This window comes from Embiotoca jacksoni, unplaced genomic scaffold (genome assembly GCF_022577435.1).
Source record: "Embiotoca jacksoni isolate LCO1_2020_lvr unplaced genomic scaffold, fEmbJac1.0.p SCAF_44, whole genome shotgun sequence".
Taxonomy (NCBI): domain Eukaryota; kingdom Metazoa; phylum Chordata; class Actinopteri; family Embiotocidae; genus Embiotoca; species Embiotoca jacksoni.
Window position 1 is genome coordinate 2328043 of NW_027185397.1, and position 27577 is coordinate 2355619.

Here is a 27577-nt window from a genome sequence, read left to right on the forward strand (position 1 = left end):
GACAACCAAAGCTGAGTCAGCTGATGACAATCACGTAGACAGGCTGGATATGTATGTATTTGTTCAGTCTTATGGTAAAAACAATGCTAACTCTACTTCTTCCTGCCAACTTAAGCTCGGCTGGTCAAAGCCACCGAGTAGTAGCAGTAACCTGTTCCAGTACAGGTTAAGTTTGAGATAACAGATCAAAACGTATACAAGCAATACGTTAAGATATTTGCTCATCACTCCCCAAATATATCTGCGTAATGCCATCTAGGGAGGGGGGGCCTCGATGCCAAAGGCCAAAATAAAAGTTTCAAATGTGAGTTTGTCTGACTGAAATCCAGTTCTGATTCTGCAGACAACACATTCAATTCATGGAATGTAAGTACAGTCAGATGTACTTGCTGTAATGATGGCAAAATGATATTAAAAGCCTTTTAACTTGCACATTACACACATAGACTGTTTTTTCCACCGACCTTCCTGCATTTTGCTGCTGCAGCTGAGTGGCTTTTATCTTGGATTATGAGTTTAACCTATAGATTGCTCTTCATTTTTAAAATATGCTGTATTGCTGCCAGTACACTTTTACCATATTTGTGATTGGTCATATTCTGCAGACTCCGCCCCTTTTATGTGAATGTGCTCATGGCTCGATTGATAAACTCTGGCTTGATTACTACCTTTGCGTTACCGCTTAGGGTGATTATGTCTGTTAGGCTTGGTTAAAGACAGATATCGTGGTTATGTTGAACCTGTCGTAGTACCCAGATCAACATCATATCGAAATGATCCATTAGATCTCCCCTTTACGGGGTCGCTGGGGCTGGAAGCCTTTCCCCGGTCCAAGACACAGATGATCCTGATCCTTGCATCCTGTTTACTCCTAAAAGTTTCCTTCAAAAACACAGATGCATCCTTTTAGTTACCTGCACTTTATTAAAAGGGTAGCAAATCAGAAACCTTAGAAAACTTAGGAATCATGTTTGTAAAATCAGATAGAAAAAGAGTCAGTGAAAAAAGGATAATTCCAGTTTGTGGCTCAGCTGGTTGAACATGAGGCTGGCAGCTTGATCCCCGGGTCCTGCTGTCCACATGCCAAAGCGTCTGTGCTTTTAAACCGCTGTAATTGTAAGTGCAGACCATTTACTATTTATCTGTGGAAATCTGCCAGATCATGTCCATTGGAAATGTTGGATGGTTTGCAATAAAAAGGCCGGAATGAAACTTTAAAATGTTTATTAACATTATTAACATACTATTAATAATATATATTTTTTAAAGACACTCTTAATAGCCAAAAGTATGATGATGTTGAAGTCTAAATGCAATAGATATGGTATATGGTAGAATATGGTAGAGTTTTGGGACATATGTTGGTCAATACCAATTGGTTAAAGGCTGCTCCACTAGTTTTAAAATGAGCCCCGACGTCTGAAACCATTAGGATGCCACGAGTGGAAACAATCCCTCAGATTTGGGGGAAATGATAACTAATGTCAGTGTGAACATGAAACTGTGAAATAAAAATGATCTTTTTGGCACTGCAGGTTAAAAAAAAAAGTTAGTTCAATCTGTGCTGATGGTTGATACAGCAAATACTTGAAGCTGTGGGCGTTGATACAATTTCCCACAATTACTCTGTGAAACTTATGCTCAGGCTGCTGTGAGAGTTTCACATGTTTGAAGCATCACATATAGAATATGTATAGAATAGACACATAATACTTTTAACCAAACTTTAAACCATGAAACGCTTCAGATGACAACATCTGGAATACAAATACAAATGAATCAAACCCAGTAAATCCAAATATGCATGAATTATATCATGACACTCACAAAAAAAAGCGATTACAAAATGACTCGTATTTCATATGACATGTTTTAAGCTGCAGTCTAGTTAACAGCAGAGCGATTTTCTCACAGTGAAACTTCCCCTAGTTTTCTTCTCCAACATGTTTCCAATTAAAACTGGAAAAAACACCACAGCTTCATCTATAATAGGTTTTGAAGGTGTGACCTCTCATCTACAAAATACCCCTCCCCCATCCCTCAACACGACAGGAAATTCCACCAAAGGCAAACCATTAGATCCATTACACTAGTTAAACTCAGACAGAGTAGTGCGGCAGGGGAACTTTACTGATATCCAACTAAGACTGTCACTGCTGACGTCTCAGTTTCATCTTCTTCTTCTTTTCTTTTTTCGCTGTCGTGACTTTTTAAGGAGAACTGCTGAGTCATTTTAAAGGTGTTTTGGTTTGTACTTAAGAATTTCTACTGTTCCTTTGCAATATTTCAGAAAAATAAAGTTGTACTTTTCAGGTGCATCTCTACAATGGGATACTTATGGCTGTCACTAAACAAAAATACTATAAAGGAGCCACGTGCCGGTAGAAGTACACAGATTAGAACAGTGACAACACCAACATAGAAATACAGTACTCTGTTAAAACATAAAGTCACGTATTTAAAAATGTCCTCAAACAAAACTATGAGCACCAAAATATACAAAATAAAATCAAATATACACGAAAGTTCTAGAAGTGGAAGTACTCAATATTCAGACTAGACAATTTCAGATCAATGCCTATAATGTTATTAAACTATAACTGTTGTTGATCATGTTGCAGCTCCTATAGGTGTTTTTTGTATTTTAAATACTTTGTATGCTGCCGGAAAGCCTGTGAATCACCCTCCTTTGATCACACAAAGATCAATAAGAGTATTTATCCAAATTTACAAAGAAACAAAGTTATTGAATAAATGTAATGGAGTGGAAAACATAATACGACCAAAAAAGTTGGGATGATGTGTAAAATGTAAATAAAAACAACGCGATGATTTTCAAATCAAATAAACCCATATTTAATTGGAAATAGACAAAAGACAACATATTCAATTTTGAATTTCATTGTTTTATGAAAACTTTATGCTTATTTTGAATTTGATGCCAGCAACACGTCTCAAAAAAGATGGGACAGGATCATGTTTACCACTTTGTTACATGACCTTCTTTTAACAACACTCTGTAAACTCTGGAACTGAGGAGACCAGTTGCTGGAGTTTTGGAAGTGAAATGTCCCATTGTTGGATGAGATAAGATTTCAGCTGCTCAACAGTTCAGAGTCTCCTTTGTTGCATTTTTCATTTCATGATGTGCCAATTTGTTTTAAATAATGGACAGGTCTGGAGTGCAAGCATGCTAGTTTATCACCTGGACTCTTCTATTATGGAGCCATGCTGTTGTAATAAGTGCAGAATGTAGTTTTACATTGTTTTGCTGAAATAAAGAAGACCTTCCCCGAAAGAGACGTTGTCTGGATGGCAGCAAATGTTGCTCCAAAATATGATATGATATGATATATATATATATATATATATATATATATATATATATATATATATATATATACATCTTATAAGATGAGGAGTTGGGTTTACCGATTTGTGAAAGACTACCTGGGAAAAAAGTGCAACAATTCAAAAATAATGTTCCTTAATGTAAAACTGCAAAGAATTTGAGGATTTTATCATCTACGGTTCATTAAAAAAAAGATTCAAAAAATGTCTGTATGCCATGGATGCTGCATCCTCCAGGCTAAAGAGGAGAGGGACCATCCAGCTTGTTATCAGCGCTCAGTTTAAAAGCCAGCATTTTTGATGATACGGGGCTGCATTAGAGCACATGGCATGGGTAGCTGGCACATTTGGGAAGGAAACATTAATGCTAAATGATACATACACATATATATATATATATATATATATATATATATGATGCCTGGAGGACGCAGCATCCATGGCGTACAGATATTTTTTGAATCTTTTTTTTATATTATGAACCGTAGATGATAAAATCCTCAAATTCTTTGCAGTTTTACATTAAGGAACATTATTTTTGAATTGTTGCACTTTTTTCCCAGTTAGTCTTTCACAAATCGGTAAACCCAACTCCTCATCTTCACTGCTGAAAGACTCTGCCCCTCTGAAATGCTCCTTTCATACCCAATCATGTTACTGATGTGTTGATAATTAACCTAATTAGTTGTGAGATGTTCCACCAGGTGTTTTTTTATTGTTTGTCTTTACACAACTTTTCCAGTCTTTTGTTGCCCCTGTTCCAACTTTTTTGAGACATGTTGCTGGCATCAAATTCAAAATAAGCACATATGTTTTATAAAAGAGAAACATTTATCAGTTTCAACATTTGATATGTTGTCTTTGGTTTATTTGCAATTGAATATGGGTTTATGTGATTAGCAAATCATTGCATTATTTATTTATTTACCCAACTTTTTTTGGAAATGGGGTTGTATTCGTATGTATTAAGAAGTCAATTGGATGTATAAAGAAGCTAAAATTGGAAATACGAAATCAAAATAAGTATTCAGCTTTAAGTAAGACAGTAAAGTTGAATACTATATGCAATAATGAGCATTGAGGACTATTTAGCCGCTATGGAATGGAAAACTGCATAAGTACTTTGTTGGTGTTTTTGAATAATTGCTGTATCAAATAAATGGATAAATAATATGTCCCTCCATCCATCCACTATGTATACTCACTTTATCCTCAACAAATACAATAATATGTTTATAATCCAATCATCACATCATGTATTCAGCATTGTTGGAATATGCTGACTACATCCTTGTTTATGAGCAGGACAGGAGAGGGAAGAGAACAGGAGGTGAGAGCCGAAGAGACGAGGAGCGCGACGGGCCGACAGGAGACCTGGACAGCTATTGAAGAGTAGAAGAAGAGGAGAGCATCTGTTAGACAGATAAGACAAAACATTAACAGACCAAATGTGTCACAGTTTCAAAGGAGCCCTTTGTCACACACAGAAAGGAGAAACTATCAGACCGAGGGTCGGTCAATTTTCAAACGTGAACAAAACATCGACAACACAAAGTCTAGCGTATGACGTGCTTCATCAACATCAAGGCTCTTATTTTTTTTTTTAGGTTTTGATTTATGCTGCCAATAACAATAAATCACTGTTAGAAAGTTGACTGAGAACTCAGATTTGCATTCATTTTTTTGTTTATTTAGATTTCAATTATTGAACATCACGCAGGCACGGATGTATTAAGAAAGACGAATATTGTGCCGCCACTCACTCTTGTTTACTTGAATTATTGCAGCAACAACAGACGACATATCCGGCCCTCACAGACCACAGTTATAAAAAAATAATATGTAAAATGTTGACCAGGCACCTCACTCTGCAGAATACATAAAGTCTATGGATTTAGTAGCAATCCGGGGGAGGGGCCAGAACTACTGCACATGTCCAGTAGAGGGCTCAAAGTGAAAACAATACTCTGAAGGTAAGCAGGTGCTACCTTTGAGTCCTGTATACCCAGATCTCCTGAATATAGTCATGAAAAAAGGCAAGCTGTGATTGGTCAAGAGTCAGTGTGTCATCTGTGATTTTTCTCTCGGCAGGGACATGGCAAGAATTTATGACATCATTTACCGAATCTGACAAAATACAACAGAAACATCCTGTTGGGTTGATCTAATGAAGGTTCAACTGATTACCTGTAAAAGGGATTACATTTCAGTGTGAAGTACATTTGACTGAATTTAGTTTTTAACTATGTTTTTTAGAATAAACTTTTCCTGAAATTGTCCTTTGGTTGTTCAGAGTAACCCCATCTGGTGTAAACTTTATATTATTTATAATCTGATTATAGTCAGATGTCCGTCCTGTTGTCCATCAACAGTTATTTTTTATTTCTTTCCCGATTCAACCAGTTCCTAAATGTCCAATTACCATAAATATGATGTAACTTGTTATATACAAATGCATCTACCTTTTTGCTGTTTTCCTTTGTTACATAATCTGGATATATCTTTTACTTGGTGAATATGTTTTATATTATCTATTTAGGTATGAGTCATAAATCAACAATTACTGGGTTTTTTCCTCTCTTCCTGGACATTCCGTTCATGTTTTTTTTTTTTTTTTTTTTTTTTTAAACTTGTTCAAACACATGAAGCTCAGAACAGTTTTCCTCCTCAGTCTTGTTTCTCAGTCAGTCAGTTTTCTCCCACTTTGTTTTTCTTCTTTTACACGAACTGCTTCTAATCATAACTGCCATAATCTCATTGCAAGTAATCTAATCTGGACTCATTCACATGTTTGACATTTACAAGAAAAAAAAAATAAGAAAAAAGAAAAAGTCATGAAACTTCTCATTTGTGTCATTGTTTGTTTGGCTTGGGGGTTCGGATCCGGTTCCCACGGTGAAAAAAACGCCGTGATTGATGTCTGAAAGCTCTGAGTGTGTTTGTTTTAGTGAATTTGTCGAACCCTCACAGGAATAATCTCTGAAATCAGACTGGAAAGTGGAAAATCCACTTTACAAGCTGACCGAGCTGAGGTCAAGGCGAGGCTGTGTGTGTGTTACAGATTATTAGCAGTAATTAGAGGCATCTGGTGATCGGTGACGAAGCCTCCTGTGTGGCAGAATATTAAAAAACAAAATAAACCACAGTCGAATGTATGAAGAGGACAACTTTCAGCGATGATTTGATCTGAAATGTGTGCTGGACAGGATGATCCTTCAAAAAGTCACTGATCCTATAAACCACACCCTTTTCCTAAATACTCCAATCGCAAGGCTGAAATGTCACCTTCGAGTATGACCTTGAAGGTTATTAATATTTCCGAAGATAACAAATATCACTGGTTATGGGACCACTGTGATCATTTTAGGGTTCAACATTTTTGTTTGTTATATTTCTGAGAATTAGATGATAATTTATACCCCTCTCTTGTCTGTGTAGTAAATATAAAGCTATAGCCAGCAAGAACTATGCTGAAAAACGAGTCCCTGCATTTGTTACTAACTCTTTAAAAGCCTGCAGCCCATTTCAAAATGATGCAGCGAGAGCAACGACGCGATTTAGCAGAAGAGATCATATTTCGTCCCATATTAGCTTCTCTTTATTGGCTTCCTGTAAAATGGAGCACGGGTGACCCTGAACCATCCCATAGTTCCACTGCTACATGATATAGGCCTCTCCTCTACTCTCTCCTTCACTTTCCATACATTTATACGTCACCGCTGCATGTCATTTACTTTTACATTTTTTTCCCTCTCTGTCTTTCTCCTCCTGTCTTTTGTCAAGAATGCTCCTGAATCATGATTTGATTCATGAGCTGCATTTCTGATCTACATTACTGGTTTGTTGTTTGTCCATGCTGCTCTTTTCTCTCTCTGCTCTCCCAAACCGGTCGAGGCAGCTGAGCCGGGTTCCGCTGGAGGTTTTCTTTCTTTTGAAAGGGAGTTTTTCCTTCTGTCACTCCACTTCCACTGTCACTCATATGGGAATGGTTGACCTGTTGGGTGTCTCTTTAAAATGTTCTATGGATTTGTTGGGTTTTGGTACCACATAAATATCTATCTATATCTATCTATAAATAAAAGTGAATTTAGTTTAATTATGCTAAGCTAAATCAGCCTGTATGCATTACCTTTTATACGTACTTCGGCTTCTCTGAGAAAAAAATTAAATAACAGTAAGTTAAACATGTAACTTAAACACAGATATGCATAGATATAAATACAAACAAAAGTTACTCAAGACTCAGCAGAAAGTTCAAACTAATGTTTGAGTGCATTTATGATTTGAGTCCGATCCTTTTGTTTTTCAGGAAATTTCAGTACGACAATAAAATCACAGAGAGCGTTACTGATAGGAATCAAAACAGGATTTCAACTTTATTTCCGATGGAACAACGTCTTTTTGGTTTTTGATCTCATTTTGTCATTTGTTAAAAAAAAAAAAAAAAGAAGACGGGTGGTGGGGTAGGGAGGTAGGGGGAGGGGAGGGGGTTTGGAAATCATGCAAACAAGATCGAGTTAAAATGGATTAATTAGAGTCTTTCTTTTTGACGTGACAGTTATTTTCCCATTAGAACCCGTCAGTCTTATCAGAGAGGAAATGATTATCATCATCAGAGGGCCCGAGTGTGTTTCACTTTCTGTACATCTGATCCGTGAGGCGGGTTTGAACCCCCGTAAAACTGTGAAGCAGCCCTTTAACCCAATTCAAATCTGTTGTCTTTTGACATCATCATTTTGTAAGCTTACCTGCAGGACACAGTGGAGAAGACTTTATATATGGTGTTTAAAAAAATTAAGATAAGTATTTAAATTTTGAATTCTTCTTTTTTACTGTCAAAACCCTTACAAAGTATGGAAATAATTAAACAAGTTGTCCATGTTTGGCCAGTAATTTAAATTAAAAAAAAAAAAAGTTGAATAAATATGAATACATGTTGTTCTGAATGTCATCCTCTGGATCCTGACAGATGTGAACAGAAAGTGAATTTGCTCAGAGCTCCGGTTCAAAATTCACATTTACTTTATTTCACCTCAGTCCCACTGATCCGTCATGTAAAAATCACAGGTAGTTTGTATTTTTCTATATACAGCATTATATTAATCTGCCCTCTGAATAAAGAGATGTTTCACTTGGGTACAGAACTGTTTTACTGGGACACGTCTGTTCGGGTCTGCAAACAAACCTAAAGTTCAAATTTCAACCAATGGCATCAGATATTTATAAGACTTGTTTTCCACAAGTAAAGTTAATACTGTATGTGCAAATTAGGTGATAGATTTCTATTAAACACTTTGAGCTGTTGCTTTTGGGTACCAGTTTTGACAAAATATTGGACTGCACTTATACAGTGAATTTTCACTTTAGTGGTTTACAAAATGCACTACAATTTTTTGCCTTGTTATCATCCATTCACCCCCCCCCACACACACACACACACACAAATGACAACCTGTCTCCCATGCAAGATGCTTGACTGTCATTGGAAGGTAGCCGTAGCGTTCACTTCATATCTGTCAACTGCTAACTAATGTTTAAAAGTATTGCTGGAGCCACGTGTACTCATAAAATGTAATTTCACAAAACTGAATTATTCAAATAGGCCAAGAAACAAGAAAAAGGAAAATGCTGATATACTGCAGGATAAACAACTGTTTCTGTTTAGCTGTAGTAGCGCGGTAAATACAGATTATGATTAACTACTGTTTGCTATTCTAACGATTTAACTGACAATCTAAAGTGCATGAAACAAGTGCATTTACGGTGTGTCCAAATCCACTGCTGCTAGTTTAATGGCGAATAATCTGAGCACAAAGTAATGCCAATGGTTCAGTGGGGTGGTGCTTAGTTCCCTAACTAATCATTGTTGTGTTTTGCAGGTAACATTAAATAAACCAATCAGAGCGTCATCTCCCTTCCCTTTGAGAGTCAGGTGTGCTTGCACCCTGGTGGCTTACTATTATACTTAATATCATAACGGTGGCTTCCCAAATAAAGAGAAAGAACACTTTCGTTCAGATCTGTTTGTGTGCAGATTGATGTTCACAATAATAATCTTTCATATTTGAGTTTGTGAGCTGGACATGTCACCCGCCTATGTAGTGACATGTAATTATCTTTATAATGTACCATTAAAATCACAGTAAAATACTGCAGCATTGTTTTATGATCAGTTTTTTGTTGGTCAATCACTTCCAGCTGCTTCAAGATAGAAATGCACCGACAATGCACCTGATCGCACCTTATTTTAAGACCAACAGGTATATAGGAGCAAGTAAATGCTATTAAAAGTGCTCCTGAACTCTTGGAGACATTTGTGTGTTCAAAGTAAACGTGTTTTCCCAAAGTGAAACATCCCTTCGAGTTTTGGTTTGGATGGCAGATTCACATCCACCAGGTTCAACATTCTGTTGATCTTTGGAAAGACAATTTGGTTTCCAGATTATTATTAATCATTATTATTATTAAAGATTTTTTCTAAATCTCGGGCACAAAACCCTTTTTGGTGTTCATGTAATAACTGTGCTTTTACCCTAACTCATTTTTAATACAAAGTGTATCATAATGACAGCACTATTTACACATCTGAGATTGCCTGTGGATGGATACAAACTTGCATTGTGTAGCAAATATACCGTATGAGACATGTGAGACAAAAAAAAAGGTATTTTTCAAAAACTTAAATATTTGCTCTTGTGGATTTTCTGGATGATGAGATGTCTGTTTATATTCATCAGAAATTAAAATTAGAAACCTAAACAGATGAAACAGGATGTAGGAGATGTTCACTGTAGAAATGTTGTTAATGCCGGGATTAGTACATAAGTACATTTTTAAACACTTTGTGTCAACTTCATATTTAACACTTCTTTATGAACTGTAGGATTACTTCAGAAATCATTACCATTATCTCTTCAGTATTTCCTTCCTTTCTCTGCCATATTTACCTTTGCCAACATTAGAACTGAAAAAATTAAATTAACAATGTCTCAAAATAAAAGTGCCTGAAGCATATGAGCAAGAAGATAAATATAATTTTTGTTTCTTTTGTTCTTTTTTTTGTTTCTTTTTTTTTTTTTTTTTTTTTTTACAATACATACTCCTTTGTCTTTTTATTTTGTTCATCTTGAGATGTAAAACTCATTGTGCATCTCATTCTGTTTGCTTTGGTCACGCCCTCCTTTGGCATCGCTGTTGCAAAAGGAAAAAAAAAAAGAAATCGAGAGGTAAAGCTTACAGACAGATCATCAGTCTGAATTTTTTGGTATTTCATTGTTTTTTTTCTCCAACAAAGAGTTTTCTTTGGAGGGAAACCTGTTGGGATTCTCAAAAGTCTCCAATAAATATCCATGTCCCAAAAAAAACAAAGTTCGTTTGTCCAACTCCTCCATCTGAGAGTTCTGCTTCCAATGCTAGAAAGAAAGGGATCTTTGGTTTGGTTGAATCAGGATTCTCTCCAGCAGGATGAATGTGGCTTTGTGGTCGCTCCTCTCCAGAAGTCAGTTGAGTAAGAACAGTCAGATTACATTCACACTAAGCCGCCTAAAAATCTGAAAACATCCAGTTTCAGGTTCTAAAGATCTCCACCCACACAAAACAGGAAAACGGTAAAATCTCGTATTATCTTCTATCGTGTGTTTTAATACAGATCATTGCATGTACACGTACTTTTTTGTTTCTCGAGATCAATATCAGAGCTGATCGTATTCAGCTAAATTGTGGCCAATAAAAGCTAAATCCTTTTTTCTACTGTGTTGTTCACCTCTCGCACTGCTGCATTTCATCACCTTCAATAATGACGTTAAAGTTGAGTGTGATATTGCGATTATACATCAAGTTACTAACTACATAAAATATGTCATCAAAATGTATTTATATTGTGGAGCAATTCGCTCTCAAACTATAAAAAGTTTTTGTTAGTGTGATCTCGGTTCCCATGGCAACACATGGGGTATGACTAAGAATTGGAAAACAATCAGTCCCGTCAGTAGACTCTCATGTAATGTATGTAATGTTTACTACTCCAGGAAGTAGTCCGGCCCTTAGCAACGACCCTAGCAACAGAGAGGATTTCTAGTAAATGGTAAGTACTTGTATAGTGCTTTATCACCTTTTGGTCTCAAAGCGCTTTAACATGGTTTTTCCATTCACACACTAATGAGACAGATCACCATGCAAGGTGTTGTCATCAGGAGAACATTCACACACTGATGGTACACCATTGGGAGAAACTTAGGGTTCAGTGTCTTGCTCAAGGACACTTAGGCATGTTGACAGGAGGAGCTGGGGATCGAACCACCAACCTTCTGATTAGTGTTTAAATGTAATTAGTGTGCAACCCACTCTACCGTCTGAGCCACAGCCTTCCACAGTCTGTTTTATTGCTTTCTAGGAAACTTTTCTGAATAAATACAGCACATAGAAACACTAAACTGCTAAACTCTTGTTGTAAGTAAGACATCTGCTGAAAAAAGACATTGATGGACTCATGTACTTTTACGATTTTACCACCATGTCATGTGTCAAACTAGCCAACGTGAGGATTTTAAGTGCGCGACTATCTGTAGTATTACGGTACTGGTGGTCGGCTTATTTTGTGATTACACACAAGCACCGTTTTTTGTCTTCCACGCTGAAGGACAACATAAAGCACTTTTTGAAGCATTCTCATGTTTGTAATTCCCCCCCTCTCACAGATGTGATACACTGAAACTTGCAAGTACTTTTTCTTTCCCTGGCAAGTTTTAGTGAAGCTTATTTCCACAGGCAACCGTTCCAATCTACAAACCATCTGCCTGTCTATATGTTGTGAACTTATTAACTATAGCGATTGATTGAGGCCCCCTGTTTCACTGTGAGCTTTCTGGTTTCACTATCGGCATATCATAGAGCGAAAGGAAACCAAATCAATGAATTAAAACATAGAAACCATCCAGTTTTCTTTCTGTATACTTGTCATGGAGCCCACTGGAGCCTGGAGATAGTGTATCCTCCTGCTGCCTTCTCCAACCGAGTATCACGGCAAAGCCTGAGATGGAAACACCGGCCCACTACAGCCAAATGTGAGATAGCCACGCTTTGGCCTCTCAGTTTCATGTTTTGTCAGCGTGAAACTTACACGCAAGTAAAAGTAACATAACAACAGATCATGTGAACAAGTACAAGGACATTTGTCTCCTCCTTCTGTCCTGTCATCTGTTGGCATGAATCAAAGACTGCCATGTGGGAGGTTCAAATCCAGGAGTGACAGCATGAGTTGAGTTGTTTCCTAACCTCAACCATGTTTTCTTTTGTTGTTGAAACCCTAAACATGTTCTTTTTCCTAACCCCAACAATGTTTTTGGTCACAAACCCCAACCACAACCACGCGGTGATTTCCTAACCTCAACAGTTTAATTTTCCTGTAAATCACATGGCTGCATGCATACAGTAGGTTTCATTTTTCATCTACTGCAGGATAACGTGAAACTTTCACACCCAGAGAGAGAGAAAGAGGGCAAAGTGTGTCTCTTTCACGCTTTGCTGTAGCGGACCAGCGTGTCTATTTCACATTTTGCCATGATACCAGGTTGCCTTCTCAACTTTTGCTTCTGGGAACAGTGTAGGAAAAATGGAGATTCAGTAGCAATGTTAATGCAACAATCTTCATTTTCAGGTCAGAGAAATGTTGGTTTTGTGTGGATGGTGGGCCAAAACAGAGAAAAAGACCTTTTCAAATACAGATGCCTTAATGTGGATGTAGTCTCAGTCAGTCATCAGTCGGTAAACAGTCGTGGGTTAATCCACCTCGATGGACTCGCTGCTCTCGTTTATGGGTTTACACTCATTGGGAAGTCGTTGATGGCGGCTCAGCTGAGTGGCCTGTGTGAAGCTGCGGTCGCAACGCTCGCACCTGAGACGCAATCACACACGCACACACACACACACACACACACACACACACACACACACACACACACACACACACACACACACACACACACACACACACACACACACACACACACACACACACACACACAAAAGAGAGATAAGAGACATTGATTAGTTTAAGAGTTTGAGAATCTCAGAAAAAAATAACACTGTTGAAGAGACAGAGAATGACACTTACACAGCTTCAACACACAGACACAAACCTTTAGATCTGCTAACACACACACAAACACACGAACACCTCCCCTGTTAACTCTAATATCCCGTGACAGTATAAAGTGTGTGTGAGGCCCAGCTGAGCAGCAAGCTGTAATTGTTGCCCTGATCTTGACAACCTGACCGACAAATTACACACACACTCCACCTGTCAATAATCTATCCAGCAGGCTGAGAGGGGGGGGGGCATTCCCATCTCACACACTTTAACACACACAGACAAGCCCACACACACTCCGATATATCCAGGCCTGATAAGGCAGTGTCACTGTCACTTTCAATAGAAAAAGAGAAGCGAGGGAGTGGTAGGGGGATGAGGGGGGGCAGTTAAATGTATATAAATGTATGTGTGTGTGTGGGGGGAAGGCTCTCCAAAGAGAAAGCTGTGTTGAAGTATTGGACGTAGCAGTCCTGAAACAAGACTAACATGCTGTTAGATAGAAAGGAGGAGGGCGAGGGAGACGACGGTAAATACAGGAGGAGAGATATGTTTTGTATTGAAGCTCTTCAACAATAGGCTTTTCATTCATCTTTATGAACACAAGTGTGTTTACAGTTTAGTGGACATGGTTACTGTTGACTTTCTGTAACAACAGATGTACTGAATTTTATGTCGAGGGTAAAAAAAAAAATTAAAAAAAAAATCCTTTTGACTGTGTGTTAGATTTTAGCTGGAGCCATGGAGGATTTATTTTCCATACATACAATTCATACAGAAAAAAATGACCTCCTGTTTTAGAATATTTGAGTTGCACTTCTGTGGTAGCTCTAATTTTTCTGACAGGGATAGGGCATCATTTTTAAGTAGAGAAATTCAGCAAGTACCAAAATGCCAGTACTTGTACTTGGTCTGAAAAAAGTGGTATTGGTGCATCTCTGTAAAAAAAACAGAACATACAATAAATAGTAATATGCAATAGGCACATCAAATTACACTCTAAAACAAGAAACTCCAAAATAGAAAAAAAAAAAAAAAGAAATGGTCCTTCTCTACAGTCACTTATGAATGTAAACATTTACAAAGTAGAAATGAATTCCAACAGTCAGTCACCCAGGTAACCATATTTTGGTAATGTCAAATCCTTTAAGCAACCAATTTATAACCAAAACAATTGTCATCAACACAAACTATAGTTGGGCTTGACTAGAATTAGGATGACAGAAATACTTGATTGTATACAACTAAACGGCAAGCGCACAAAGCGAGCACAATGTGCCAGGGCTGTTTACAGATTTGTAGAAAACAGGAATTATTTGTGGAATTTATTTTGCGGCAGCAGTTCGGACATACACTAAATTCAATTCAATTCAATTCAATTCAATTCAATTCAATTCAATTCAATTCAATTCATATAGCGCCAAATCACAACACAGGTTATTTCATGGCACTTAACACATTAAAGTCCTTACAGTGGAACTTTACAACATTATACAGAGAAACCCAACAATACAGCAATACACTCCAATCCAGATGGTGGCAGTAATGCACCTAAAAGCTGTTGTCATTTAGGGCGACCAGTCACAGTAGAAGACTGCTTTGGACTTTTAGTTGAATACACCAGCCAGCCATCCTTTGCCTCTCACTAGATATTGGTTGTTAAGTTTGTGTGTGAGGACTTATATTGCAGGAGAAGCAGTTAACCCTTTCATGTATAGAGGTCACTACAGTGGACAGCTATTCAAATGTTGTTTTCTTGTATATGCATGGGTTTTGATGGCATAGTTGCACATCAGCCACTACAGTGAACGCTATTGCATCATCCTGTACGAGGCTGAATCAACATTTGAATAGCTGTCCACCGTAGTGACCTCTATGCATGAAAGGGTTCTGCATGTGTGAAACATAGACTGTATATAAAAGTGTTCGTAGCTTCTGGCTCTGAAAAATTAGGCAGATGCAAAAGTGTCTTAAGCTGCGATACCATCGAGTGCCACTGGAGGTCGGCTCCAAAAAGCCTCCGGCTCCATAGACTCCCATTCAACTAGTCTCCTAAAATTCTCAGTCAACAAAATTTCTCCACGAGTTATTTCAGTGTTGTTAGCTTAAGTCGCTCCTTCTTATTAGTTTTCTGGCGGTCCATTTGAAAATAATCCCTCATTCATTAGAAAAGAAGATTCAAAAAGCCGTGTTTTGGGGGGGCGTGTCTGTTTGATTGACAGGCCTGTAGTGCAGTCAGGTTACGGCTATTGGTGGGCAGGACGTTTCCAATCAGATTATGTCAGAGCCACTTCTCGCTACCCGCCAGCTCTCCCAAATATGGTCACTACCGACTCCGGACTAGCGAGATGGCGCCGGCTAAATTCCGAACTCGAGTCTTCATAACGGCCGTTCACAAACCAACGGGTGACGTCACCGGTCGTTGCTGCTAGGTGTGAAATAACATCATTTTCTTGTGAGCATTTTTTTCTTGACGCCAAATCTTCCCATCATACAACTGATTTCAGTGAATGTTATAATCATGCACAAATGCATCCAAGTATTATACAGTAATTATATAAAATCAAAGTTTTTTTCGTGAGTATATATAAGTGTATGCATGAGGTATCTCACAGACTGACAAGATGGAGCTCCCATCTGAACTATTCTCACTTTGTAAATGTCCTTACAGCACAAGAAAAAGAAAACAGGCCCATGTCCGAATCCCTGACTGCTCTGACATTCCTGCCGTATTTGTCTGTAGATTTACAAAACCACAACGGTTACCGACATCAAAGCCCCTCTGAAGCGTCTCTGTCACAGCCACTTATCCGGCAGGACAGACGCGACGACGGTTCTCCTGCAGAACAAAGAGAGGAGCCGAAACGCGGCGGCTGCAGTCCGCTGACTATCGACCAGCGCGCATCTGTTCCTTTCTCATCAGGGAAAAATAATGTTGAGTGGTTTGTCCTGACAAAATGACAGAGGCCGCTTTAATCACATTCCCTCAAGGATCAGTGAAGTTTCAGCTCACCTCTTATCTTCATCTCCTCTGCACACACCGGCGTGGAACGAGAAGTTAACAAGTACAGATTGTGTTCAGTTACAGACGGATAGAAACTGAAGGCCTGATGGGAGCAGAGAGAGGCAGAGACGCATGTACGAGATGTCTCCATTAACAGCAATGTTAAAATTCACTTGTAGGGAGGGGGGGGGGGGTGTTACATCGGAATACATTCTTTACAAATTTTCAAATTTTGAGCTCTGTTTGGGTTCTCTTGTTTGAAATTTGCAGTGCCACTCATCTGCCAATCGAATCATTGTGCACTGCAACCACACCAACGTGGATGGGACACGATGTCAAATAAGGCCAGAACTTATACTTGCTGTCGAGCCATGCGTCATGAACATTATCGCTCACATACTTGATTCTGCACTCTGCGTGTTACTAGAGGACTCCAGCGGAGGGCGCACCAGAGAAAAATTTATAGCATTAGAACATCCTGATTTGCTTGACGTAAACAAAAGAAAACAATGGCGACAATCGAGGGGATTTCTATTTCAACATTTCCTGCTGTCCATGGACGTAACGGTATCCGACCTGTTTCCATTTAGTTTTGTTGGTCCGTGATCCTGCCACGTCTCCATACTGCCTCTTACTGGTCAGGTGTACATTGCAGCTTGTGTACGCGTTGCGTTAATTTCTGAGGATGTGCACAACCTACGCTCCAAATAGATGCAGGATACGTGAGGCAGCCATCACGCGCAGTTTAAAGCAAAGACAACTCTGGCCTCAGACTACCAGATATTTAAAACGAGTCATTCAGGAAGCAGTGGGGAAAAAATGTGAACAGTACCGAGCCCTGTTGATAGTTCTATCATCACTCGCACTTTCCCTTCACTGAACTCAGTTGTGATCTGGGGGCATGGAGAAGACTTAGCAAAACTATTATTAAAATATGGACATATATACTGATATTTACAGTTCCCTTTATTATTAAAATATTTTTTTTTAAATAATTTGTTATTGTGGTTGCAGAGATATACTCTTTTTATTATCGGTATGCAATTTTCGAGCAGAGGCCTAAAAAATAGGTGTGTTTTTAAAAGGTTAAATCAGAACTTTTCAGTCATAATTGAAGGTATTTAAATAACTTTTAATTCAGGTTAAACTGTTGAGTTCTGTTAGGATTTTGACATTTCCAAAATAACCTTCCAACTGTGGTCAGTAAGACACTGGACTTGTTTACTGATTAAAGTTTTTAATTAAAATAAATCAGTTGATTTCTAGATGGGAAAGTGTCAACGCTGCACCGAACCGAATGAAATCTGATGAATGAATTCATCAACCAACGCTGTAGCCACATTGAGCTTCGAGGCTCTTCCAACCTGTAGATTTGTTTTTTCATCTAAACTTCATTTAGAAGTTTAGTTTCATTAAAACTACATGGCTGAGCTCCTCTGACTGGTATCAAGCTCCCATACATAAAACCTTCACATTCACACCCTGTATGCTACCTCATCAGCAGCAAACAATAGACAGATGAGGTGGAGTTGATGCTGAAGACTTTCCATCACTAAAGTCTCTCGAGAAAAACACCATCAACTACTGTCAAATGCATTTCTCAGTTTGAAACAGCTATAATTAAATGAATAATCCAGATGCACGATTTTTTGAGTCCACAGTGTCTGTTCTCAATTTAGCAAAACTGCATTTTTAGATTTTAAGCAAGATAATCAACAAATGTTTGAAATAAACAAGTTTCCCTCCTTCACGTACTCTATGCTGCCATCTTGGCGGGCCTGTCTTGTAAAATAAATAATGTATCTCTGAATATTGAACTTTGCATGCATCAGGCAGACACAAACAACTTCAATGGAATCATAATGTTGTTCTGCTGAATGTGGAAACAGGCATTTCTTAGCCTTTCTTTTTTTTTTTTTATCCTTAACAGCTCAATTATATGTCAGAGCGGGGTGTCTGTCAGTTTATTTTTCAGTCTCTCTGCCTTCTCTCTCCAGTTTCATCACAACGGTCATTTGTATTGTGTTTTGCATTTTGTATTGTATTGTAATTTGGGTCAAATCGTTATCAAATATGTCCAGTTATATATGTATATATAGTTAACTGTAGTGTCAAACTTTGATCTCTCACTTTACACGTAGAGATGTTAAAGATACAAAAGTTTTTTAAAATGGTAGAAGATACTGCTTGATGCCTGCAAACTGTTACAAAACTAGACTTACAGACTTTAAATATAGCTTCTTAACCTGTAAAACCCAGAAGGCATTTTCTTACATGTTATAAATCTTATTAGAACACATACAAAAATCTCCTGCTCCTGCGTCCTTCAGTCCTCTGGAGGTTACTTAGAGGTGCGATGTCGTTGAAGGCTTCCTGGTGAAAAACTGAACAGACTGCAGGAGAACAATAGAACACCGGAGAAAAACAGCGGCATCTATTTGACAGTGCTCCACAGTCCAGCGAGCTACCAGTGCTGAAAAGCTGCCGACCACACAGAACCCCCACCTGGCTGCTTTCTCTTCGGCGGGGAAAATAAAGTTGAGCGTTTTCCTCTTGACAAAGTGACAGTGGCAGCTTTAATCTATCTGCTGCGCCGTCCAAAAGAAGATAACTCCCCCAAGGCCATCGATCCACTAAAGATTTCTGACGCCCATCCATGATTGTCTTTGTCCCGCTCTACCTCCACCGAGACTGTGAAGTGCTGATGAAAAGGTTCGGGGTTTCCTCTGATTGCTTATTAAGAATGCTGATTTGCTTTAACCGGATTTCTCGCCGGCCGCTTGTCGTTTCACTTTTTACACTGTGATCTCTTATTCCTCTTTGCTCTTTCACCCTGTTATTCTCTCGCTCATTCTTCTCACTTCTTCACTCTTTCACGTCGATGACAAGTTCGGATTTCTCCGATTGCCTATCACGGAGGTTAATTTGTTCCCCCCCCCCCCCCCCTCCCAACTTTCCTCCTGATACGAGTCTTTTACATTTCTCGCAACTCAAATCCCTTATTTTGCTTTCTTCACTTTCTTTTATATCTTTTAATCTTTCGCCCTCTCCCCTCGTTTGCCCTCCTGCCCTCTCCCTGAACGCTGACCTCTCCATCCACCAGGGAATCCTTGTTGTCCTCCACCGCTGATGGGATGACAGCATGACAACAGCAGCATCCACAAAGCCTTAATTGCAGTGCGGCTCGGCCTCTAATTATATCAGCCCTTCGCCGAGTAAAAAAATGGAAATGAGCAGTCTGAGTGTGCGAAGATTCATTACCAGGCTGCTAACAGCTGCGATCGAGCCGCTCCTGTATTTACACTGGCCGTTTTTTTGCTGATACTCTCTGATTTATAACGAGTAAAACGCGAGAATGAGCCGAGATTTTTCCTCAGTGGTCAACAACGCAGGCAGACGGTAGTAAAGTGCATAAAGGTCAGAGGTCACACCAGCCTTGACAGAAGAACAAAAAAATTCACAGACGAGTCATGAATAATGGAAAAAGTGCTCGAGAAACAAGTAAAGGGCCAAGATGCTGCCGTGTGTTTTTGCCACCAGCTGGATTAAGGCTTTCTGAGGCCTTTGGCAAAAGTCTGACCAACGTGGCGCTAAAACAAAACAAAGGAAAAAGGGAACTGCAATAATATGTAAAAAAGATTTCAAATTTTTACGAATTAGTTAAATTTCTTAAAGATTTCAACACTGCCATTTATGCCTTTATTCTTTTTTCTTTTTTTAATATCATTCATTTTAATTCAACATTTGGAGAAGGTGGAAGTCTTTTGAAACTTTTTATTGTTTTCGGGTTCGCCCAGAAAAACAATAAGTGAATAACAATGACATGAAATCATTGTATTGATTTGTATTTGGCTCACATGGGAACTCCTCATTTAAGAAATTGTTTCAAAACCGTCTTTTCAGCAAATTTAACCAGTCACATGTTAATATGTCCAAATATCTTCATAGTTTATTTTCCAAGTTGTAATTACAGCAAAAGCTTTATTTGTTCCAACATAACTTGTCTGTTTACTCTGACTTGTTTCTAGTCTAACTGCATCGGTCTCATTGAATCAACAATGATCACTGATCCTGATAATTATCAGTATTTCTCAGTCATTTGAGGTCAATAGGGTGAGCAAATGCCATTCGCATAAAAAAAAACAATCCATCCTGCATTTGATAAATGAGTTGATAAATGGATCACTGAGCTTTTTGTTGTTCTGGGTGATGTGGGAGTCATACTTCACCAGTAGAGCTGAACTCCCACGACTTCACCTCGAATACTCAGGGAGGACGTTTTGTTCACAAATAACTAGAACTACCATGTCACAGTTGTATTTCTCTGCCAACTAGTGATGTTGCAATGTATTGGCTTCCTGGTTTGTAACATATGAAACTCCAGCTGTTTAAATTCAAGTTTTTCAGACATTCCAGACATTCCAGTTCCAAAACATGTGCTGTGCACTAGTGCATAAGTGTGTTCACACTGTCAAGTACAGAAATATGCAGTGCACTACAAGTACCAGGATGATGCACTCAAAACAGTCCAGAAAATAAGTGTGAAGTGCTGGACACATTTTTAACCTAAAAATCACCCTAAACGCCATCTGACTTGAAGAATTTTCAAATTAAAGGCATCTGAGGAAGCTGCAGCTGTTCCTGAACGCCACACAAAAGTGTTTATTTTTCACTGCTGCTGCTGGACAAAAGAATCAGTGGGTTTATTGAGTGTGTTTAACAGAGGGCACAAAAATACGTTGATTTCTGGGTCAAATATTTAAAGCTTCACCCTATTTTGAAGGGTGATGTGTTCACATGCTGGTCATTTCCGGTCAGTGCAGAATGGCAGTGTGCGATTTGAAAGAACACTATCCTGTCAAAATACACAAGTCAGAGTCCTAACTTGGAAGAGTTAACAAGGTCATGATTTAAGAATATTAAGAATATCATGGTGGGGGCCGGTCGGAGGCAGGTGAGGGGGCGGGGCTTAAGGGAATGTGGGTGGAGAAAACAAGAAGGTAAACAAGTAGTGATGACGAAGAACATGCCAGTGGTTATTACATGGAAGTTGTGTGCAGCGGGTGGAAGGAGGAAGGAGATGGGGTTGGTGGGGTGGATTGGGTGGGGGGGTACTCACTGTTACTTACTTGAACGGCTTCTCTCCGGTGTGCGTGCGGATGTGGTTGTTGAGCGTGGTGGCGCCGGCGAACGCCCGGCCACAGTATCCGCATTTGAAGGGTCGGTCGCTGGAATGCGTCACCACGTGGTTCCTCAGCTCGGACGGCTGCGAGAAGGACTGGGAGCAGTGGCCACACTGGTACGGTCTGAGGCGGACGAAGGGTCGGGGGGGAGGGAGGGAAGAAAAAGGAGGGAGATGGGTGTGAGTGTGTACTTTATCTTCTCTTGAATGTATGCCATTTTTCCTGAATGTAGGTATATTTTCAAATTATGTTAATATAGTTTTTTTTTAATACATCTTTACATCTTTTTTAGTCATTTAACTTTCCCATGGCAGGGATTCCCTTTTAAATGATAATGTACAGTAGGTAGCTTAACATTCATCATTTATTTTTGTCTGAGTTTTGAAGGAAAATTCAGGAACTAATAAATTATTAAACTAACTTTTATCAGAAATAAATTAACTTTTATCAGAGCATTTTACAGCAGCAGACAACACAAAGGAATTGTTTTCAAATGTTTCAACGCAAAGAAGACGATGTCAAATGAAGGCCTACAAGGAACGCACCAACGAGATTCATACTTAACAACTGAATAAAAAAAACAGACAAAACAGAAATAAACATTTAGAGATAATTCCATCAACGGAGCTCCAGAGGTCGCATAGCTCGTCTTGTTTAACACCGCCATAATGGCAAGACCCACACGAGTGGAAATGAACAGCATTAATAGGGATTTTAAGCCAATAGGAGTCCACTGTACATTTTATTTTCATAAGCCATTGAATCCTAAATGACAAAACGTCACAGATAAAATCCACATAGTGCCCGCAGGGTGCTTTTCAAAACTATTATAGCTAGAACAGACAATGTTCCAGCTCTGCAGTATCAAAGTGATTTCATTAACTTTCTCTCTACATATTCTGAAGACTCTTTGAAAGCCTATCAAATTGTGGAGGGGTAACAAATGGACGAATTCTGGATTCATGACGAATATTCAGCTTTGGGGTCCATCAGCTAAAAATAGCTTTGAAGTGTCACTTCAGTGTCATGTAGTCAACGTGCTAACTTTTATGTAGTTAGTCTACACTTTTATAACATTATGTCTTAAATTCCGATTCACCCACCCTTTCTTCATGTAAGTGTTATGAAGTTTTTTTTAATACACCAGAATCCTTCCTGAAGACTGAATGACCCTGCGTTGAAGCCATGATGGAGTTGTGTTGTAGGAGCCCAGTGCAGTTGGACGTGGTGAAAGCTGCTCCCGTGTGTCAGCCGTGTGATTATACATGTTCACTTTTCTTATGATTGCAGCAGGTGTAAAGACTCCATGGTAGCATTTGTTAATAGCACTGGTAGCAATACTAACATGGTTTTTCATTTGACTGATAAATGGTGTGACATTATCGACCGGAGCTCTATATGCCATGTTTTATTTGTATTCCTTTATTCCCCCATCTTTTTTTTTTCTTTTATCAAGGGTTTATGAAAAATTGTTTGGAATATTATACACATTCTCAAACATTATGAGACACTTTTGGGGGCTGTAAGATGAACACATAATTGAGATAAACAGATATATTATATAGACACAGAAAAGCTTCAGACAAACAACCACAATGTGTAAGGTCTAAAAAAAACACAGATAGCCTCCACCCAGGATAGGGGAGGGTCGGACACTGCTGCGGTTACCATGGCAGCATTACCATCATCAACAATGCAGGCCTAGATCATGACAGATCGTGACATCATGGTGTGTGTGTGTGTGTGTGTGTGTGTGTGTGTGTGTGTGTGTGTGTGTGTGTGTGTGTGTGTGTGTGTGTGTGCATGAAGAATAGCAGTTGGCGAGGGTGAGATAGAGACAATACCAGAACAAGAAAAGAAGAGATATAAAGAGATAGTGTGTGTGTGTGTGTGTGTGTGTGTGTGTGTGTGTGTATGTGTGTGTGTGTGTGTGTGTGTGTGTGTGTGTGTTGGCCCCAAATGGGAGTTCACAGTGGGAGTGAATCAGACTGAAACAAACAACCAAACAATAGCTGTGTGTCTCCTAATAGAGTGTCCTGCTTCCATACCGCTGCAGATCTAACCTTACATTCTTTCCATTTGTTGAGCCGAACACCGTCCCCCGCTAACATTATTGATTTATTTTGTTTGAACTTATACGGGACACTTCCAGCGTGATCACAGGCTCCGCTCGTGTCTTGCGTCTTTCTCTCTGTTTCCTTTTATCATTTTCAAAGCTCTTATCTTGTTTGCCGATATTTGAAATACTCCTTTAATTTTAATAGAAAATATCCTTCCAGAAAAGCAGTGCTTTAAAAATATCTTCCTTAGAAGTTATAAGAAGCTGAACGTGCTGCTGTGACGCAAAAGAAGAGCAAACCCTTGAGACGAATGAAGGTTATCAATGAAAACTTATTGTAGTAAAATATTAAGAATTAGATGATCTCATTGGTCAATAACTGTGTTCAAATCAGGTGACAAAGGTAGACAGACTTAGAGAAGGTGATATGAGATGGAATAGTTTAACCTCACAGATACTGAAACTCAAAAATGTCCATGTTTGCCCTGAAGTTGTCCTAAAACGGCCGAGGAATTATCAACATGAGTCTTAAACTGAACTTCATGATACCCGAGTTCAAAGTACAAGTAGTGTATCATGATAAATCACTATCAAATAGTTACGATAAATCCTTTCATACAAATCTGATTTATCTGTAGTACTTTTAATAAAAAAATTACAAAACAGTAAACATCTGCTTTCTGTTGCTTTTGTGTTGGATTTTTATTGGTTCCCTTTATCTGACAGTGTTCACATCGTGACAAATAATAACATTCGGATGTGCAGAAATGCACATCCGAATCAGTGTTCAGGAAATTCAGATAAATTAATTTTCTTTCCAGTTGATTCAGTCTAGAAACGTGGACCTCAGAGGACTTGGCCCCTGAACGTTTTTCCTTATTGCTGGTTCAAATTCATGCCGACAGGTTAACACGGTGAGACCTCAGAGATAAAAACAACATGTAGCTTCTGTGTTGAAAAATCTAAAAACCTGGGATGCACCCTGCGGCAGTGGCACAGCGAAGTGTTACAGTAGAGAGGAAACAGTTTGCGTCAGCTGCGTGTGCTGATAAGCGGACGACAGAAACACTCAGAGCTCTGAGGTGATTAGCCACTGTCAGTCACATTAAGGACCTGATGAAAAGGCTGAGATCCCGTTATTAAACCTGCTGCTAATGACGGTGAGCAGAGACACTAGTGGCACTGGGACGATCGGCATCGGCACTGTCAGTGTTCAGGATTGTTGTCTTCATTATCATCACAGTAATTGTAAGCACCTATAAAAAAAATAAAATAAAATAAAAACAAGTAGCTTTGCTGTTAAACTAAGAGCTCATATCATCACTGCAATATCTATTTTAGGCATCTTTTTAGGGGTAATTGATTGTTACCGAGCATCATCGGTGACATCAATATCCTTCCTGATTGTTTTTAATATTATTGTATTCAGCGTCATTTTTATCACCAATATGTATTTGATATATTCAGTCAGAAGTAAGATGCAGTGTTGCAGCAAAAAATAAATAAAGTCACATTCATTTTGCAAAATTGATGGAATTCAAATTATAGTAAAAGTAACTCATAAATTATTATATTAATTGAAAAAAGAATGCATTAGTTCTGGCATTAAATGTTTATGGACTGCCATCATCATAATCATTATCATCATCTTAATTATAATATTATTTGTAAATCTGCTGTTTTCTGTACCCACATCTATTAAATGTTCATTCATCCAGAGGTTTTCTTCCATTTTTCATCCCGATTTTAATATTTTATTTGGGGGGTAGTTTTTCCTTATCTGAATAAAGAGTCTAATGACAGAGCGGGCTGCATTCTGTGCAGATTGTGAAGCCTCTTGTGATTTGTGATATCAACCTTACATTCCTGATGAGTTTAAACATTACGTTAATCTGCGCAGCTCCGGTTAACATAATCCACGTGGTGTTGGTAGGAGCATCTTTCTCCACATAAATCCAAATATAATAACATGATGCACAGTTCCCTGTTTATCGCCGCGCACCACTGGGTTCTCTGTTACTGCGTTACTTGTCTCCGCCGTGGTGCAACTGGAACAAATTCCCACATGCCGCCCTGAAAATAAAGTGATTCTTATTCTGAAACCAATAAGACAAAACTCTGACATCAGTACCTTACAAATAGGTTAACACCTCCAGAACTAGAATAAAACAAATAGACCAACATCTTCACCACTCTAATAAATCACAAACACCTCCAGTACCCTGAGAGGATGTGGAGGGAACACACACACACAGGAAAGTAATAAGAGTAAAATAGTGTAATATAAAATCGAAAAATTCTCACTTGCAGTTTTCCACATAAAAGGCGTCTAGCCATGGGGGTCGGTTCATTTATCAGCCGGCTGGTCTATAAGTTCACGCCTCAGTGGGCCGCACTACTATTTATGAGGTGGGTTTTCTATGAAGAGCTGCATTGATTTTGAATAGTTTAAGTTGATGAATGTGTGGATATAATTTATTAAGGCAGCAGGCTGGGAGATTAATGCTCGGTTATTGTTTATTACAGTGGAGAGAGGAGTAGAAGAGGTGGAGCATAAACACCTCCATCACACACACACACACACACACACACACACACACACACACACACACACACACACACACACACACACACACACACACACACACGCACAGACACAAACAAGTATGTGAATATGCAACTCAAATATTTGCACACACAAGCATTTGCAAATATGATCTTATATACATTAATTACCTATTGTTATTCTATCATGAACGTGAACTTCAGACAACCTGCAGCTCACAGTTTGAATGTTTAAAACCAGCTCTGAAGTAAATCTGAGACTAATTCTCACTGCAGCCAAAGTAGAAAAGCAGAACAGGAAAAACAGTCGCACAACACAAAAACTGTAATATGTATGGCACAAAAATATGCACACACACTTGGATCACATTTATATCAGTATTAGCAGTGTGAACAAAAAACGCAGTCCCCTCATTCGTGTCAATGAGACCTCTGCACCCGTACAGGGAGGATCGCGACGCAGAAGTCCTCCCAGACCGAATGTCTATTTAGACTGAAAGTGTGCAGTGACGTCCCGGCACATATAGCTCAAAGAACAAAGTCCAAAAAGCTCTGCAGGAGAACCTTATCTTTCCTGACATGGCCAAAGAGGTTCTGGGTCAATCTACATGCTGTTAATCATGGATCCCCCTGATCTCTCAGTTAAGTTCAAACTTAATGAGCATCACCATTATTAAGTCACATTTCCCCGTGAGTCTCCCTTTTTTATTCAGTTCAAGATAATACGTCGTTGGCTTTTCAGCCTGTAGTCGCACTCTGTCGCACTTTTGTTTATTTCCTGTTCTTCACAGTGCATAAAGGGCCTTGTGTATTATCATATTAGTTTTGGTGAAATTAATTTGAGTGGCTCAAAAATTTAAAAAAAATGTGGGTTTGTGACATGATGACTCGGAAAAATGTGAGTCCGAAACTGAGCGAGACTGGCGCTGAAGGGCGTTCAGTTTTCTGGACTGTAAAGACAATGTGAATTATCAGTTGGAAGTATTTAAATAGAATTAAACTCAACGGAACTAAACTGTGTTGAATTGAACTGCTCGAACATAAACAATTGTTAATGTTTTATTTAATTTAAGCAGCGTAATTCAACAGTTTACCTTGTTGCCATCGAAGTACCAAAAGAATGTTGGCATATTTTTCTGGTAAAATTACATCTCAAAGTAGTAAAAAAGAAAAAGTCAAACTCATGAATTATGAATCTCAAACAAAAAGTTACCCAAAACCATCACATGTAAACCAACTCAGTCATCCTCAAATACAGTTCTCTTTTTGGTCTGAATGCCCAGTTGGACTTGTGGTTTTGCACAGATTTGTCCTAAAGCACCCAAAAT

At 38.7% G+C, this 27577-nt stretch overlaps 1 protein-coding gene across 1 annotated transcript in view; it reads right to left on the reverse strand.

Moving 5' to 3' along the window:
- Positions 1 to 13078: 13078 nt before the first annotated feature.
- prdm6 (PR domain containing 6) overlaps positions 13079 to 27577 on the reverse strand; it is an 86149-nt gene continuing 71650 nt past the window's right edge. The window contains exons 7-8 of the mRNA XM_069169331.1: positions 21572 to 21748; positions 13079 to 13243 (exon numbers count right to left, since the gene is read on the reverse strand). Coding sequence (XP_069025432.1) covers positions 13129 to 13243; positions 21572 to 21748 — 292 coding nt within the window. The 3' untranslated portion in view covers positions 13079 to 13128. The remainder of the gene's footprint in view (positions 13244 to 21571; positions 21749 to 27577) is intronic.